The sequence below is a fragment of the Ascaphus truei genome, chromosome 16 (genome assembly GCF_040206685.1).
Source record: "Ascaphus truei isolate aAscTru1 chromosome 16, aAscTru1.hap1, whole genome shotgun sequence".
NCBI lineage: Eukaryota > Metazoa > Chordata > Amphibia > Anura > Ascaphidae > Ascaphus > Ascaphus truei.
In genome coordinates, this window is record NC_134498.1 from 26710890 (window position 1) to 26728798 (window position 17909).

The 17909-nt window shown below is 41.4% G+C and overlaps 1 protein-coding gene across 10 annotated transcripts in view; it reads right to left on the reverse strand.

The window, feature by feature from the left end:
- Window positions 1–17909, reverse strand: part of DACH2 (dachshund family transcription factor 2) — a 395863-nt gene that overhangs the window by 134951 nt on the left and 243003 nt on the right. For 8 of the 10 annotated variants that reach the window (XM_075572851.1, XM_075572850.1, XM_075572846.1 and 5 more), the window contains exon 3: window positions 7750–7881. The exons of the other annotated variants lie outside the window; for them this stretch is intronic. In XM_075572851.1, the coding sequence (XP_075428966.1) occupies window positions 7750–7881 (132 nt within the window). The remainder of the gene's footprint in view (window positions 1–7749; window positions 7882–17909) is intronic. 10 annotated transcript variants of the gene reach the window in all.

Below are 17909 nucleotides of genomic sequence, written 5' to 3' on the forward strand. Positions count from 1 at the left end.
AGTCACACTGATATACAGTCACCCTGATATACAGTCACCCTGAAATACACAGTCACCCTGACATACAGTCACCCTGATATACACAGTCACCCTGATATACACAGTCACACTGATATACAGTCACCCTGACATACAGTCACACTGATACACACAGTCACACTGATACACAGTCACCCTGATATACACAGTCACACTGATATACAGTCACCCTGATATACAGTCACCCTGATATACACAGTCACACTGATATACACAGTCACCCTGACATACAGTCACACTGATATACACAGTCACACTGATATACACAGTCACCCTGACACACAGTTACCCTTGTATACAACAGTCACCCTGACATGCACAGTCACCCTGACATGCACAGTCACCCTGACATGCACAGTCACCCTGACATGCACAGCCACCCTGATATGCACAGTCACCCTGACATGCACAGTCACCCTGATATGCACAGTCACCCTGATATGCGCAGTCACCCTGATATAATACAGTCACCCTGATATGCGCAGTCACCCTGATATAATACTGTCACCCTGACATGCACAGTCACCCTGATATACACAGTCACCCTGCTATGCACAGTTACCCTGATATGCACAGTCACCCTGACATACAGTCACCCTGATATACAACAGTCACCCTGACATGCACAGTCACCCTGACATGCACAGTCACCCTGATATGCACAGTCACCCTGATATGCGCAGTCACCCTGATATAATACAGTCACCCTGACATGCACAGTCACCCTGACATACACAGTCACCCTGATATGCACAGTCACCCTGACATACAGTCACCCTGACATACAGTCACCCTGACATACAGTCACCCTGACATGCACAGTCACCCTGCTATGCACAGTCACCCTGCTATGCACAGTCACCCTGCTATGCACAGTCACCCTGCTATGCACAGTCACACTGACATACAATCACCCTGCTATGCACAGTCACCCTGCTATGCACAGTCACCCTGCTATACAGTCACCCTGACGGTCACACTGACGGTCACCCTGATATACATGGTCACCCTGAAATACAATCACCCTTATGGTCACCCTGACATACGGTCACACTGATATACACAGTCACCCTGACGGTCACACTGATGTACACAGTCACACTGATGTACACAGTCACCCTGATGGTCACAGTCACACTGATGGTCACAGTCACACTGATGGTCACAGACACATGGACAGAAACACAACTCTCCTTCTTAACCCTGTAACTGCAGGTATAACCCTGCCTGTCCTTGGGCGGTCCTACATTCTTCCAGCTATGCTTCGGGTACCTACTGTACATGATCATGACTCAGAACAGGAGGAGGCTGTGTGCGGCACCACCCAATCAGTGTGGGTGTGCTGGCTACTGTAGCGGTCTACCAATGGGTGGGATATTTGGGGCTTGATGTGCTGCCATAGGCCCACTCTTCTGCCTGATCTGATGAGGGCGGTCTAGGGGTGCTGCCATTGGCTCTGGTGTGTGTGCAGGAGGAAGTTGTGCCACAGGCCCATATGCCGGCTCTGGTGTGTGTGCAGGAGGTGGTGGTGTCACAGGCCCATATGCCGGCTCTGGTGTGTGTGCAGGAGGTGGTGGTGTCACAGGCCCATATGCCGGCTGTGGTGTGTGTGCAGGAGGTGGTGGTGTCACAGGCCCATATGCCAGATCTGGTGTGTGTGCAGGAGGTTGTGCCACGGGCCTATATGCCGGATCTGGGGTGTGTGCAAGAGGTGGTGCCACGAGCCTTTATGCCGGCTCTGGTGTGTGTGCAGGAGGAGGTGGTGCCACGAGCCTTTATGCCGGCTCTGGTGTGTGTGCAGGAGGAGGTGGTGCCACGAGCCTTTATGCCGGCTCTGGTGTGTGTGCAGGAGGAGGTGGTGCCACGAGCCTTTATGCCGGCTCTGGTGTGTGTGCAGGAGGCGGTGGTGCCACGAGCCTTTATGCCGGCTCTGGTGTGTGTGCAGGAGGCGGTGGTGCCACAAGCCTTTATGCCGGCTCTGGTGTGTGTGCAGGAGGTGGTGCCACGAGCCTTTATGCCAGCTCTGGTGTGTGTGCAGGAGGAGGTGGTGCCACGGGCCCATATGCCGGCTCTGGTGTGTGCGCAGGAGGAGGTGGTGCCTGATCTGAGCAGAGGAGTGAAGTTACCATACCCCGCAGGGCCTCTCCAGGTGTGGGATCCTAAGCAGCCGCCTACGCCCCGTTCTGCATCTGGTTGTGTTGCTTCATTCTCAGCCTCAACGCTCATTTGGCATTTTCTGTTCATGCACTAACTCGGGATTTCCAAAGCTGTGACTATGACAAAAGTTTACTGGGCTTCGTACATTCCCGTTTCTTATGCCTCATTTTATATATATATATTTACTTGTTTTTGCATTCCAAAACCCAATTCTCTATCATCTTCAAGAAAAACAATCACATAAAAATGTTTCTAGCAGCCTTATCAATTATCTCCTCCAGTTTAAAATGTACAGGCTGCTGCAACATTGATTGACTATATCTACAACGTATCAACCAACTCCCATCATTTGCATCCACAAACTATGCAAATAACTTCCTGCCAGTGTCATTGCTAGTAATCTGTCCAATTGTATTGGAGAAATTTTACTAATGGGCAGATTTGAAGAGCTGGTACAAATACCTTCAGTTGATTGAGTTTAGACATAAAAATGCAAATTAACCCATTTCAGATAACTTAATTGTAATGATCTAAACAGAAAGGCCAAATAATTTACAGTCTGAACTAAAAGAGTTTACTCTAAAAAGCAATCAGTTGCAAAGCATTTATTCCTAAAATGTTAACAACTTCAGTAATTTATTTATACTTACCCTAGGAAGATCTCAATCTATTTACTCTATAAATTAAAGCTACACTGTTGGTGTCTCACATCATCACATATATATTTCTGCATTCTATCCTTTCTTTGGGATCTATGAATCAATGCAATTTTGTCGCAAAACCCGTGCATTTTCACCCTGCCCCCAACTATCAAAGCATTTTGTTCCATTTTTGCCCCATGTGCCCCAGCTTGCACCTTGGGGAGAGGCAGTAGGAAGAGTTGGGGGGAGTTACATGGTGCACATATTATGAGATATATTACATTCTATGGGCTCTATGTATCGTGTGCGCTGATGCAGCTGCGTTAAAAAATGTATTTATTTTGTGTCTGAAACCAGGCATATTTATTACGTATATTTTTACTGTTTTAGATTTTGGCGCATTAGAATTATGCACTAAAAAAAAATAGGAATAATGCCACCTTTAAGGTGACAGAGAAAAACAATCCACAAAATTGTTCAGTAAAGTAACACGAGTGGCACATTCCTTAATACAGAGACCTGCGTCAATATGCAAATATAACTCCGCCCCGACTCCTCGCACGTCCGCCATGAATCCTTCATATCGTCGCAGGCGGACGCAGACATCCCCGAAAATAACCCAAGCAAGATTAACACATAAGCAGTGCCTGGCGCAGGTATATTTGAGTGCGGGTCACAACAAAATAATGACGTCTCTATGCTCCAAACAACAGAGCATTGCGTCAAAGGCACTTTCTCTGCATTGACACGGCTCTATCACAGAAAGCCCTTCTTAATCAACGTATTTTTTTTACAGAACCTCTATTCCCTCGATTCAAATGTATTGATCCTTAACTGGTGCCCAATTCCTTGAAGTGGAGATATCTGTATTAATAACAGCAATGCCAGCTATTGTATATGTCTTTGTTAACAAAGTACTGTCATTATAACAGGACCCACTTTTTCTTGCAAGTTAAGATGCATCCGTGAGCTCGGTTACTGTATTAAGTTATGAAATGAATGCTGTTGTATAGTTCTGGTTTGACAGCTACAATTATAATCATTCCGGCATTTAATTCCCACAAACTCTCCGAAGCCGTAACCTTTGGTGATGAATTACAAAGCTCCGAGAGCCATAGTACACAGACTAATTTCCTAAAACAATAAAACACAGAATTTCTCATTCAGAGCTAAATGAAACACGAATAGGTTGTTATTCATGCTGAAATCTAGATGCAGAATCATGTTCCAGCCATTATCTGAGCTATTAAACACAACCCTGAATCAAAGATACTGCAGGTTTGTATTCAATATTCTGTTGTCCCTTACTTCTCTCATTTCTTTTGTTTCCCAGCATGTTGTAAAAACGAACCATTCTGAGCTCTGTTTAGTGCATGCAGCTCGTGGGAGCCATTCAGATGTTAACGTAATAGGTCAAATCAAGCACTGCCCTGAAGCAAATGTCAGTGTTGTTATGCACTGAGTTATTAAGCTTGTTTTCTTATTATTGCCTTTAAATAAATACCCTATAATAGACATGCTTAACTCTAAGGTAAATTACCCCAGCACGTACAAAAGGAGAGATTTAAAGCACAGCCACAGCGCAATACTAAGCAGTTATTCGCTGCTGAAATTGAATAGGAAAAGCATAATCGTGCTCAAGCAAACAGAGATCCGTAAAACAGCCATACACAGTATATGTCCTCAATGTTATGGCAAACGCTAGGCACTAGTACTCCGCGACAGGAGAAAATACCGTGCTTTGTTTTGTTTCACATTTGTAGCTGGGTATGAGAACGAGGTGTTTTAACAAGTTGTGCAATTTACTTGCCCATGGTTTGGCAAGTGACACAACTGGTGATTATTTTCAAACCGTTACCCTTGCCATCAATATAATGCATTTGAATGTTTTATTGTAAATAGCAGTCTTTGTGCCGCACGACAGGCACCGGCCGTCGGAGAGAATCCAAAAGACAGGGATGTGGTGTGTCAATGCAATGTTTGAGACACGACTGGCACGGAGACTGCCATGTTCGTCTTGCAAAACTTAGGGCACGGGTTCCCGACTCCAGTCCTCAAGACCCCCCCCAACAGGTCAGGTGTTAAGGATATCCCTGCTTCAGCGCAGGTAGCTCAATCAGAGGCTCAGTCGAAGACTGCATCACCTGTGCAGAAGCAGGGATAGCCTTATAGCAGCAGTTAAAGCTGTCGTTATTAAAAAATATGTTCAGCAATATAATCCACACACTGACAAGTAATTAGCTAAATTGCCGATCGATCCGTTCTTCTGTGATCGATCGGCGAAGATTCGGCTCGGGGGGTTTACTAAATGGCCGTCAGTGCAGCAGAAGAGGACCAAAGATGCAAAATTTTGTGGGGAAGATCATGTGACCAGGCAGTCACTAGATACAATTGGTTCACTGTTAAAGACCAGGCAGGGCTCAAACAGGGGTGTGCCAGAGCCTGTTTCAGAAGAGAAAGGGGATGTGACTTTGTTAATGGTTGCTATAGAAACAAAAACATGCTTGTTACATTATAATCTTCGGAAATGTATTTTTATTTTTAAATGCTACAAATATTTTCTCATAGTACAGAACTGATTTTATTTTTTATTTTTAAACACACGCTTTAACTGCAGCTTTAAAACCTGCCCTGTCCTGGGTTCTTGAGTACTGGAGTTTAGAACCCCTGTCTCAGAGGTTCATTCTGCATAGTCCAAAACCGAATGGGGATTTTTGCCTGAAAGAGCAAACTGTATCTTTGGACAATAAAGGATAAGGCCCTTATTGGCACACTTTGCTCTAATATCTATGTGTGTCTGTTTGCAATGTGGGAAGTGTCTAATAGAAGGAGGTCGGGAGTTATACATCCTATTCTATACTAGCATGTACCAAATGACGCTTTAGCATGTGTGATTTTTCACCTGTTACTGGCCACCCAAAAAAAAGGTGTTGTAATCACACCAATAATCTGATCTGTTTCCTTACATTTCATACAGATTCAACCAGGAAATTGTGCAGCGCTTCGCAATAAACTTTCCTACGCATGTTCATCCCATAGATACACCCTCTGTGTGTATCACATACACCCCCTTTGTGTATCACATACACCCACTGTGTGTATCACATACACCCTGTGTATATCACATACACCCCCCTTTGTTTGTCACATACACCCCGTGTGTGTCACATACCCCCCGGGTGTATCACATACACCCCCCTGTGTGTATCACATACACCCCCCTGTGTGTATCACATACCCCGTGTGTATCACATAAACCCCCCTGTGTGTATCACATACACCCCCTGTGTGTATCACATACACCCCCTGTGTGTATCACATACACCCTCTGTGTATCACATACACCCTCTTTGTGTATCACATACTACACCCCCTCTGTGTGTATCACATACTACACCCCCTCTGTGTATCACATACTACACCCCCTCTGTGTATCACATACTACACCCCCTCTGTGTATCACATACTACACCCCCTCTGTGTATCACACACACACCCCTGTGTGTATCACATACACCCTGTGTGTATCACATACACCCTGTGTGTGTCACATACACCCTGTGTGTGTCACATACACCGTGTGTATAACACACACCCCCCTCTGTGTATCACACACACACCCTGTGTATCACATACTACACCCCCTCTGTGTATCACACACACCCCCCTGTGTGTATCACATACACCCCCCTGTGTGTATCACATACACCCCCTATGTGTATCACATGTCAGCATTTACTAATTCTTTAGTATTTGTATTAGATGTTAGTATTTACATTTTTAGGGAAATACATCGGGGGTTTTTTTTTATCTTGCATCTATCCACCTTATTTTAGTTCTCTGGCTCATAACACTCGCTATATAATGCATGGGGACACCATGTGATCTGCAGGCTTTAAAGCCACTGAATCGATCTAAATTGACTGACTGATGCTAGGAACAGAGAAGAAAAGGTTTGGCTTAATGTAACTTATATTATACATTAATACAAGCTTCTGAATAAAACAGCAGTCATGAATTAGGCACTAAAAAGGATTGTTTTTTTTTTTTGTTCACACCATATGGTATTGCGTTTGAAAATACAATATTCTGTACACAACTTCAGGATGACTCAATGTGAAATGAGGCCCAGCTGGTAACTTCTTTGCATACTAAATTATCACAGCAATGGCCTTCTGTAAAGGAAAACACCATATTCTGTACACTGCTGTTGTAAACAAAAACTGGCATCACAACGAAAACGCCACATAGTTCTTATTGGTTTCCTCTTCCAGACAAAGTCCATGGAACAATACACCACAATATATCCAAACCTGTTTCTATATGTGGTGTTATTGGGCACTGGGAAACACCACCCCAATATTCGTTAGTACATTTAGAGAAAGGAATTAAACATAGTAAGGGTGAATTCATGGCACTGAAGAAAGCCATTTCCATGCTGTTCCCTGGCCTGGATTTTAGGGCAATCGCTCCGGTAAGAGCGTGTCCGTTTAAATGTAACTCTCGATATTAGGGAAGCCGACTGTGGAGCAGCGTCAGAGGGAGTTACAGAGATTGTGGCTGAGGATCTACTTTTTGAACACTATGAATGTTGTGCTGAATATTATGAGGGATAAATAAAAAAACATTTAGTAAATGCTAAAGGGAGAAAAAAAGTATCAATGAGTGTGCTACTGACGTGGTCCTCCTATAACAAAAAGGTTAATGAAATATGAATGATGGGCATAGCCACATTTACACACATGCAGTGTTTTGTGTTTGTGGTTCCAAACCAGTCAAATTTAAAGCAATAATATCCAGTGTGACAACTGTCATTCTTTCGGAAAGCCCAAACTAAGAAATCTAATAATCTGTCTTGATTGTTGGAATCCATGTTGGCTGCTTTATGTGGTGATTGTATTAAATCCTTTACCTGCATTTGAATTGAGTTCTTCATTTTCTGATTCAGTTCCATTTTGACTTCCACCTCCATGAAGACCGTTTATCGCCATCAGCTTCATCTTCTGGAGCTTCATTGCCTCCGCCATGGCGGCAGCTGTCAGGCCTAAAAAATCACAGACACTTTGATTTTCTGACTGCTAAACAAGTCTCATCCTAACTGGTTTGCCCATGCTACCATTTTAAAGCAGCAATCCAAGCTAGGCCGTTTTTTTATTTTACATTGGTTTGAAGCAGGGGGTCTCACGAGCTGAACCCCATTAATATCAGAAATGGATACCCCCTGCTTCCGGAGATGCTTACCTCTGTAGGGGGCGCACTACACCACTCGGCTAGCAGATTTCCCATTATGGCGTAGTTTCAAAGCTCCCGCTCACTGCGGCCCAATAGGAAGCCGTGATGTCATCCGGTTTGGTTTCCTATTGGCCCATGCAACTGGGGAGCTTTAAAACTATAAAACCTATCTTGCTCAGCCAGAGCGGCTACTGACACCCCCTACGGAGGTAAGTAATCTCTGGAAGCAGGGGGTTCCCGGAGCTCAAATTAATGGGGGTCAGCTCCGAAGACCCCCTGCTTCAATCCTGTGTTAAAAGTTAAACAATAACATTTAAACGGCATGAATTGCTCCTGTAAGATGCCTACTTATTCATTTTTGTAATCGGCAACCAAACGTAGATATTTCCATTATAATACTTCTCTTGACTAAGTATTAAAATGCACTCCATGCAGAAACTGCTATGAGGACAATGCATGACGCGATGTGTCTGTCTCTGTTTTCTAACATACCATTAGGCTTAAGTGTAATGCAACTGGTGTCCAATCACCTAATATTTTTCTTTGCATTTACTGCGGGGCCAGCAGTGTCAGCAACCCGGATCAAAAAAACCTGAAGCCCATCACATAAACCCTCCGTCTTTCAAACTGGGCAACTTGTGTTATTATTTCCCATTAATACAAACCTGTTCTACAAAATGTTTTTTTGGGGTGGAGAAACAGATTTGCAATAACAAAGACACCTAATTGTGCAAGCGATTTATCTTACGTCATTAAGCAAAACATTCGGAATAGTTGTTCCTTGCTGGGGTACCAAAGTGGATTCAATAATATAAAAAAAAGTGAATTTGGTATTTCAGAACAGATTTCTGTTATTAAAAATGATTTACCATTCATCAACTAAAATGTGTGATATGAGCATAAGACTGGGAATTACTGGATTTCTTACCCAAACTGTCCATTCTTGACCCCCAGTATGCACAGTAGTTTAATTAGACAGCATGGAAGTAGGAATGTAAATTGTGGTAATCTCATAGTTTGAGTGAAACCAATACTCTTCACTTTTCACTTTTGTGGTATACAACCCAGTCCCTATTTACACATCATCATTTCCAAGACAGACTATTAGAGAAGCAAAATTGTTGTACTTTTTTTTTTTTAATGCTCCCTTGTGAAATAATTTGCCAAGTCCTCGAAGACTGCGCCTCTGATTTAGCCACCTGTGCTGAAGCAGGGACACCTGTACTGAAGCAAACTTATGCTGAAATCCTGACATGTTAGGGGGGGGGGTGTCTTAAGACATTGGTTCTCAACTCTAGTCTTCAAGTAGTACGAAGGTCTAGCAGTGACATTTATACAAACCTATATCTTATGGTGTATTTAACTGAACAATTGCATTGTATATTATTAAATCTTTATCATTAGATATGGCGAAAAATATGTGAATATAGGAAACTTCGACAGAAATGACCAACTGGTAATATTACTCAGCGAGTACCTACTGTAGGAACCAATTTTCATGCACATTTTCTGAAACCCGTTGCCAGATATATGAATCGGCTTTTGCATTCCATGAATGTTGCAACTTTCTTTAAAAACTTGTAAGAACTTTTGCAAAGCAGCCAGGCCAGATACAAAATGAAATCATTCTCCGTAGTGTCTTAATTGATTGTACTGCCCCCATCTTTTCATATTACTTAGAAAGCTTTCCTGTCAAAACTGAACAACTAAATGAACAAAAGCAGAAGCACTTAGTGATCAGATTCTGCGGTTTGTACTTAATTAAATGAAATGGTGGAGTCTGTGAACTGGTGCATGTTTCAATATTAAAACAAACCCCTTAATTATATTAACAGTCAACACATTGCAACTAATAATAATCTGAATCAAAATAATTGAAACGCAGCCTGGCTGGAAACATGGATTCAGTGTAATAGGCTAGTGACGAGAATCAGGTTGTCTGTTATTAGCATTCAAAGCTGCTATGGGTCAAAAGTGATGCACTAAACAATAATGATGAAACATCTGGAGGCATAAAATATTCATATCAGATATCACATATCACAAAGAAAAATAACACACGTTGAAGGTTCCTATAAATAATGCTTTTGAAGACGTTGTCACGCTTAATTTATCATGGTATTAATAACCAGTGAGGGGGGGAAAAAATCCTTTAAAAAAGCAACATCTATAATATATTGTAGGATTCGTAGCTCTGTAAATGAACATACCCAGGCAGAAAATAGCACCGAGTATTACCATATTAGTACATGTTTGTGAAGGGTCAGATGTTCTGCAACAATATAAAGTCATTGTGAACACAGCTGCACTTCCCAAACGCAAAATCGTAGATCCAACTACATAAAGCCTTATCCTGGAGGACTGATCCCTCCTCCTTATCAGTGAGATTAGAAGCCAGTGAGGGCGCACAATACACAGTCCCCAGAAAAGTCCTCGCGTGTATTTTGGTGTCCTCTAAATTAGATTATTTATAGAGAGGGAAACAGCATTGAGAATAGGAGAATCCATTGGGGCCGTCTTACTAAAGGCCGAGGAAGGATATTCAAATCAATGGCAGTAAATGCCGGATCAGGGTTTGAATCCCGGCGCGCTACTAATGCAATTCTACAGCAGAGAATGTTTGTTTTGATGCATTGCTTGTTGTGTCCCATATAAAAAACAGCTTGTAGGTGTCCTGTATGTTTTACAATTCTTGTTCAGCTGGTCTTAGCTGATTGGAGGGTGGCTCCTCCTACCAAGTTGAAGCTCACCATCTCCCACATTAAATGGTTAAAAGCTCACTCCATTGCATCTCCCACTCTCAGGGGAACTTGCTTGCTTGCAGTTTGATTGTGACAAATCTAATACAGATCTGGTAATGTACAGGTTAATAAGAGCTTCAATCAGACTTAGAACTATGCAACTAATTTTGACAGATTTATTATAAATCATTCTTCCTGGTAATGCACAGGCAATTAAGAATTTATATTAGTGTTGGGTACCCTTGAGATGTGGTCTGCCGTGTAGTGGCTCAAGGGTTTACAACACTTTGGCCAAAAATGTTAAACTAAAAGACCATTTTATTTAATAGATATCTATACATATATATTTAGGCACTGTACCGTGTATAAGTTTCACTGGATGTGCACTGAGCTCTGTCGGTGTTTCATGTTCTGTCTCTGGTTTTAAATATATATTGCCATGCTCAGTAGCACTCCACTGTGACACTTATATATATGTTGTGGTTATTTTGGGGGTTCAATATGAGCTTGTAGGTGTCCTGTATGTTTTATATTGGGACATGTAAGATTTATATTTTCAAAATAGAGAGAGGATTGTGTTGAAAACCTATCTCTAGCAAGAAGCACATTATTGGTGCACACCTAGGCTATTAAAACGTAACATTTATTTATGCCATAATTAATATAATGTTACACATGCAAAATAAATTTGTCATCAAAATATGTTTTGTGCACACAGCAGCACGAACCTAATCCACTTACCTCTCACCATTCATTGCTCTGTGTATTACACCCAATGCAGGACACTGTTTCCTCTACCTACTAGCACTGGTATTCGTTGTATTCCAAGAAGATTAGAGTGAAATTATACAGTGATGCTAGAACTGTGCTATGATAGTCATGGCTTTTATATACAGTTAGGCTGTCTGATACCAACAGAATAATACCAGTTTAACATCAGCAATAGCAATATCTGTGTATTCACATATTACTGCAAACTATGGTGAGTAATTAGGTATGCTGTGCTGCTGACCCATTTACCCACTGCAATACCACATATTCATGGCAAACCATTAGGTATGTTATGGTACTGACCCATTATAAATTTACCCAATTGCAATACCAGGACAACAGTAAACTCCTCTGAGAGTTACTTTATATCAGCTAAACTTGCATCACCTTACAGCAAGATACAGAATGCACATCGTCGTGGGACTGTTATATATAATATATCGCATGACAATTATAACCCTAGATGGGTATGTAAATAGCACAGAGTTTATTCAGAGCACCCTCCTGCTATATTGAGTTTTAATAAATACAATACACATAACATATTTTGATGACAAATTTATTTTGCATGTGTAACATTATATTAATTATGGCATAAATAAATGTTACGTTTTAATAGCCTAGGTGTGCACCACTAATGTGCTTCTTGCTAGAGATAGGTTTTCAACACAATCCTCTCTCTATTTTGAAAATACATTTCAATCCAGCACATAGGTAGCACCCGGTATCTATCTTGATACTTTAGGCAAAATCAGATTTACATATACCCACTATTTACACTTACTAGTGAACAATATACTCCTTATTGGTGTTGCAAACATGTAAGATTCATGCAGATTGTTAGAAGACAGTAAGGTAACAGCACCTTAAACTCAGTAGCATGTTTTGACGCTGTAGGGGGGAAGTGAGGAAAAGGGGTGCACAAGTGATGCATTCCTTTATATTCTGTGCATCAAGTAACTTCTCCTTTTTGATGCTCTCCAAATCGCATGCTCACCCACATGGGGTAAACTGCAGCAGAGTGCTTGATACATTGAGTGACCAACTCCACTCCTCAAGGGTCTCCAACAGGTCAACGACTGAGCCACTGATTGAGCCACCTGTGCTGAAGCAGGGATATCCTTAAAATCTGACCTGTTGGTGGCCCTTGAGGACTGGAGTTGGCCTCTCCTGCGTTGAGGTAAGAGACGCAAGATGAAAATGACCCTGTGCTTCAGTTTTGCTCCAAACTTGCCTTGGTATAAACCACCTATAATTGTATTTGTTTGGATCGAATGAGAGTATGTACCAGTCTGCCCGGGCAGAACCTGTGCAGAGAAAGCACCAGATATTTCATTGGGATTCAGTTTATGTATTACATCTGATGCTGTATTTTCCACCAGTTTCTTGTGATAAATAGCCCCTAAAATGTTTCAGTGGAATAAAGTGAACACGGAATATGTGATGTTCATCATTCTCTCTCTCACTTGATATAGTCTGCACTATTTAGGAAGTGAAACGTATAGACTTACGGGTTCAGAAGGAAGCTGAAAATAACTATAGCTCTATATGTGAAATGCTTATATCTAACCTCTATACTTTTTGTTTTTCCATAATAACTGTACCTGCAGTTACTGACTAATTACACTTTTTATACACAACAGTCAAACTGATGTAACCCCTTTGGTGCTAGTAGACTAGGGAAGGCCTTTAGAAAGCATTTGAATGGAATGGAAGAGAGTAGTCCTTTCATGGCATCCCAAGACTTTGTACTAGAAAGGAAAGGTATACAGGGATATACCAAATAAGTAAACATGAGAAGGATGTTGATCCAGGGAGTAATCTGATTGCCAATTCTTGGAGTCAGGAAGGAATTTATTTCCCGCCTTATGAGATATCGTTGGATGATATTTCACTGGGGTTTTCTGTTTGCCTTCCTCTGGATCAATATCCTGGAAGTACAAATATAGGATAAAGTATCAGTCGTCTAAATTAAGCATAGGTTGCACTTGATGGACGCATGTCTTTTTCAACCTCATCTACTATGTACTATAGCAAACTAACTTTTAAACAAAAAAAATGCTTTATGTAGTACACTATAGGACTGAATTAGTATAAACTCAATCTACCAAAACACAACATGATTTTCAGTCATTAGAGAAACAAAAGTTGACTCATTGAAGTACAGTATAACCGTTATGTGGTGATTAACTAGTTGCATTCCAAACATGAGCTTTATATTTCACTCTTCACTTGTTGAGATGTTTCAAGTATTAGATATACAGCATTCTTAAGAAGTGAAAATGATGGACGAATACCCCAAATTTTCATGTACTGTACTCCTCCAGCTGTGACCAGAGATTGATGCCTTTATATTACAAAATAAATATGAATATTTCAATCGAAGAAACAAAAAAAATGCAACGGATGAGTTGCGTTTCCACTAGATATACCGATCCTCTTCCACGCGTCCTTGAAGAAAGATCCCGTTTTGATTCTTGTTTCCGACATTAAAATAATGGTTCAATTTAACCAGCCTTCTATCACATTTATCAACAAATCCTGTTTACTCATTAACTGCTGTGACTTTAAAGCACAATAGTGTGATTGTCTACTGAAGAATTTTTTTATTTTTTTTAAGATTGCTCCTTTAAAAAAAAAAAAAAAAAAAGGAAAGTTAAGATCAAAAGGAAACTTTAATAGATGTTTCACGAAGGTCGTACTCCTAGGAAATGGAACACTGGAGATGAAAGAGGAGAAATAGATTTGGCTTTTGATCTCCGCCAAATCCATTTGGCATTGTTTAGCTTTTATTTAATACTTCAGTTCTACGTGGTATCATGACCAAAATGAATTGGCTCCAGTTTTTAGGTTTTAATAGCTTTGTAATACTTTAAAACATACCAGAATTGAACAGATTTCTTCTTATTTCAATAATGGCTTATTTCCCGTAGGATTATTGCAGAAAATTCTATCTGACTACTGCCGTATTAAGGAGTCTGACACCCTGGCATTGAAGTGGTTAGTATAGGGGAGTCTATTTCGTAAAACTCCAGCTATAACAGTCTGCATTTTAAGCATACACTGTTATTGAGAACACATGAGTTAGCAGGCTTATAGTAAACTAAATACATGTATTTGCTTACACAGGCAAATCAACTGCGACACTAATCTGTGCAAAGTGTGTAAAAAAAACAGTTTGAGGTATGGCTTCATTTAGAAGTTTATGCATCTTAATGTTTGTCAATTAACCCCTTCTCCTCCAGGAGAGCCAGCACCGCATTGGTTAAGTAACATTGGCTGATTGATTAAAAAGAACAATGAAAAAGCCAGGAATATTATTTGTAAAGGCAAAGACAAATTCCAAGGTCACGGTGCGACTTCTGGTTGTCGTGCTTTTTTCCTCTCTCTATGTACCAAGGGTAGATTTCGAGTTTCCTAGTTAATGCTAATTGCAACTTGAAAGTGAATTTATATCTTAGCCTGTTGCCTACATGTCCATTTGTGTATTTTGTATGATGAAACACAAAAACAGACAGAGAGAGTGAGGATGTTACCATGTGTAATATCACTCTTTAGGTTATTGGTCAACCCTGGAGATTGTTAAATATTACATGGCATATATGTCATTGAGAATAAAGAATGCTAAGTGAATATAGTTTATGAAGAGTAAGTGATTTTAACCAGTGTTTGCACCTCTTCTATAGCAAATAAAAATACCCCTTGTGAGCAGTCACATGTCTCAGACAGGTCTGCAGCCCTGCCCTTCCCCATTATCTCCTAGCTTACAGTGCTTCCGCTGCAGCCAGGGATTCTGGTTAGTGACATGCAAATGAGCACACAGTGCAACTTCTGCTTCTAATCCATTTTAACATGGACCCATTTTATATAGAACACACAAGTATTTCTACATTTCCACAGGTCTTTATGCTTGTTCAAGTCTGTTTCCCCTTTTACTAAAAACATTATTTGCAATCATGTCCAGTCCAAGTAATCCAGCACTTCTGGTATTTTAATAAATGTTATTGGTAGCAGTGACAAAACATGGCTGGAGTGGTATATTCAAAGCTAAGCATGTCTGTGTTATTACTAGCAACATTCATTTCAAGTTGGCAACATGTGTGCTATAATCAGTGAATGAAAAGTAACCTTTTTAAAGAATGCAGTTATTCTTCCCAAAACAATATAATCATTAAAAAAGCTAAATGTCCACATATTTCATGTAGAAACATTTCTGATGTGCTAAATGTAGAACTCCAAGGTAAAAAGCTTGATTTAAAGAGAATTTTAATGCAGTGTCTTTTAAGAGGAGGTCCTGCCTCCTCCACGGCTATTAAACAGCATCTGCAATCTCATGTAGTAGACAAAGAACATAAAGAATGATTTACAAACCTGCGTAAAATAAGAATATTGTGTCTCCACTCTTATTGATGGTGCTGTCTTTTTGGGGTATTAAGCAACAATATTTTCAGTACCCTTCCCCAACCTCACTCATCATGTCCACAACCTCCATTATTTTACCCAACCATAAATTTGTCTCCTTCATAGAGATAATACACCTGTCTTCCTCTCAGTTGCAACGTCCAACATTTTGAGTCCGATGGGACAGATACTCTTGGTTTGTGTGTAGTTAATTACCACTCCTTGTTTACTATTTATATCTATATATACACAATAAGAAAAAACAATCAAACAATAATCTGATTGTTATCACCCTGGCCGGGAGTCACCAAAGCGTGATCTGCTCTATCGCGCCCGAATAAGCGATATCTGCCATGGACTTCATTGGCAGGTATCACAGCTTCGGACTCAGTAGCATGGAACGCGACTGGATGAGTCCCCCTTATTTAATAGACCTCCTTATAGTCATAGGCCTTAGTTAGCCTCAAAAGAGTGGGACGTTCAGAGGAACATTACTGGAGTTGTGCAATTCACTCTCCATTGTCGGGAAGGGGGGAGATGATGTGAGTATTCTTTGTCTGTGGAAGGGGAGATATTTACAGTACCTTACACACAGGGCCATATTTAGTAGTAGGTGCTATTCCATAGGAAATCAGTTCTTACTCTTATGATTTGAAAAAATAAACTGAAATTTCCTACCGAGAGACAGTGTAACAGTTGTCCCCAATATGACGTCACATAATGTAGCGATCTGATTATATTAGGGTTAGCACTGGTCTCTGTACATTTCATTGCGTGAAATTACGGACCCGAAACATCTAATTTCTTGTGATGGACTTCCACATTGACCCTTGAACGGTCTTGCGTTTATATGGAAAACATGTCCTGTGTTCAGTGTGACATGCCTACGAACTCTTGAAATTGACTCCTATATTTTGTGTGGTTTGTGCAGCCATGTTGCATTTTTTCAGGCATGCATGAGCTTTCCTGCATTCTCTAGTTCAGCGGTGCGCAATCTATTCCCCTGCATGTTATGTCATGTTGCCATGGCAATGCGTCGTGGCCTCATTTGCTGTCGGTCACCCTGGCGGCGCTACTGGAGGTGGCCGGAAAAGGTAAGACCCCTCTCTCAAACGAGCACAGACACACACAGGCACGCCTCTCTGTGCCAGTCCTGGGCACGCCTCCTCCTCTCCCTCTTCTCCATCCTACTGTCGGTGCCGGGATACATCAGCCTGACGGGAGTGGGAAACTGGAGGAGGGGGGCCCTGCACTCCCTCCTTCAGCACCCCCTTCCGGTCGGGTGGAAGTTGTATCTCAACGCCAAAGGGAGGGGAGCGATTGCGGGGCCTTAGACAGCCGCCTTGCTTACCTTGCCCTTAGGCTGGCCCTGGCTATAGCTGCTTTTTAACTTGTTTATTAATGACCTTGAGGTTGGCATAGAGAGCAAAGTCTCCATCTTTGCTGATGACACTAAATTGTGTAAGGTAATAGAATCAGAGCAGGATGTAATTTCTCTCCAGAAGGACTTGGAGAGACTGGAAACGTGGGCAGGTAAACGGCAGATGAGGTTTAATACAGATAAATGTAAGGTTAGGCATTTGGGATGCAAGAATAAACAGGCAACTTACACATTAAATGGGGATAAATTAGGGGAATCCTTGACGGAGAAGGATTTAGGAGTGCTTGTAGACAGCAGGCTTAGCAATAGTGTCCAAAGTCATGCAGTAGCTGCAAAGGCAAACCCGATCTTATCTTGCATTAAACGGGCAATGGATGGAAGGGAAGTACTATGCCCCTTTATAAAGCATTCGTAAGACTGAGCCACTCATTGAGTCACATTGTGCTGAAACAGGGATATCCTGAAAACCTGACCTGTTGGTGGCTTTTGAGGACCGGAGTTGGCCACTCCTGGCATATGACAGAGCTGCTTAGTGTTGTTAAACAT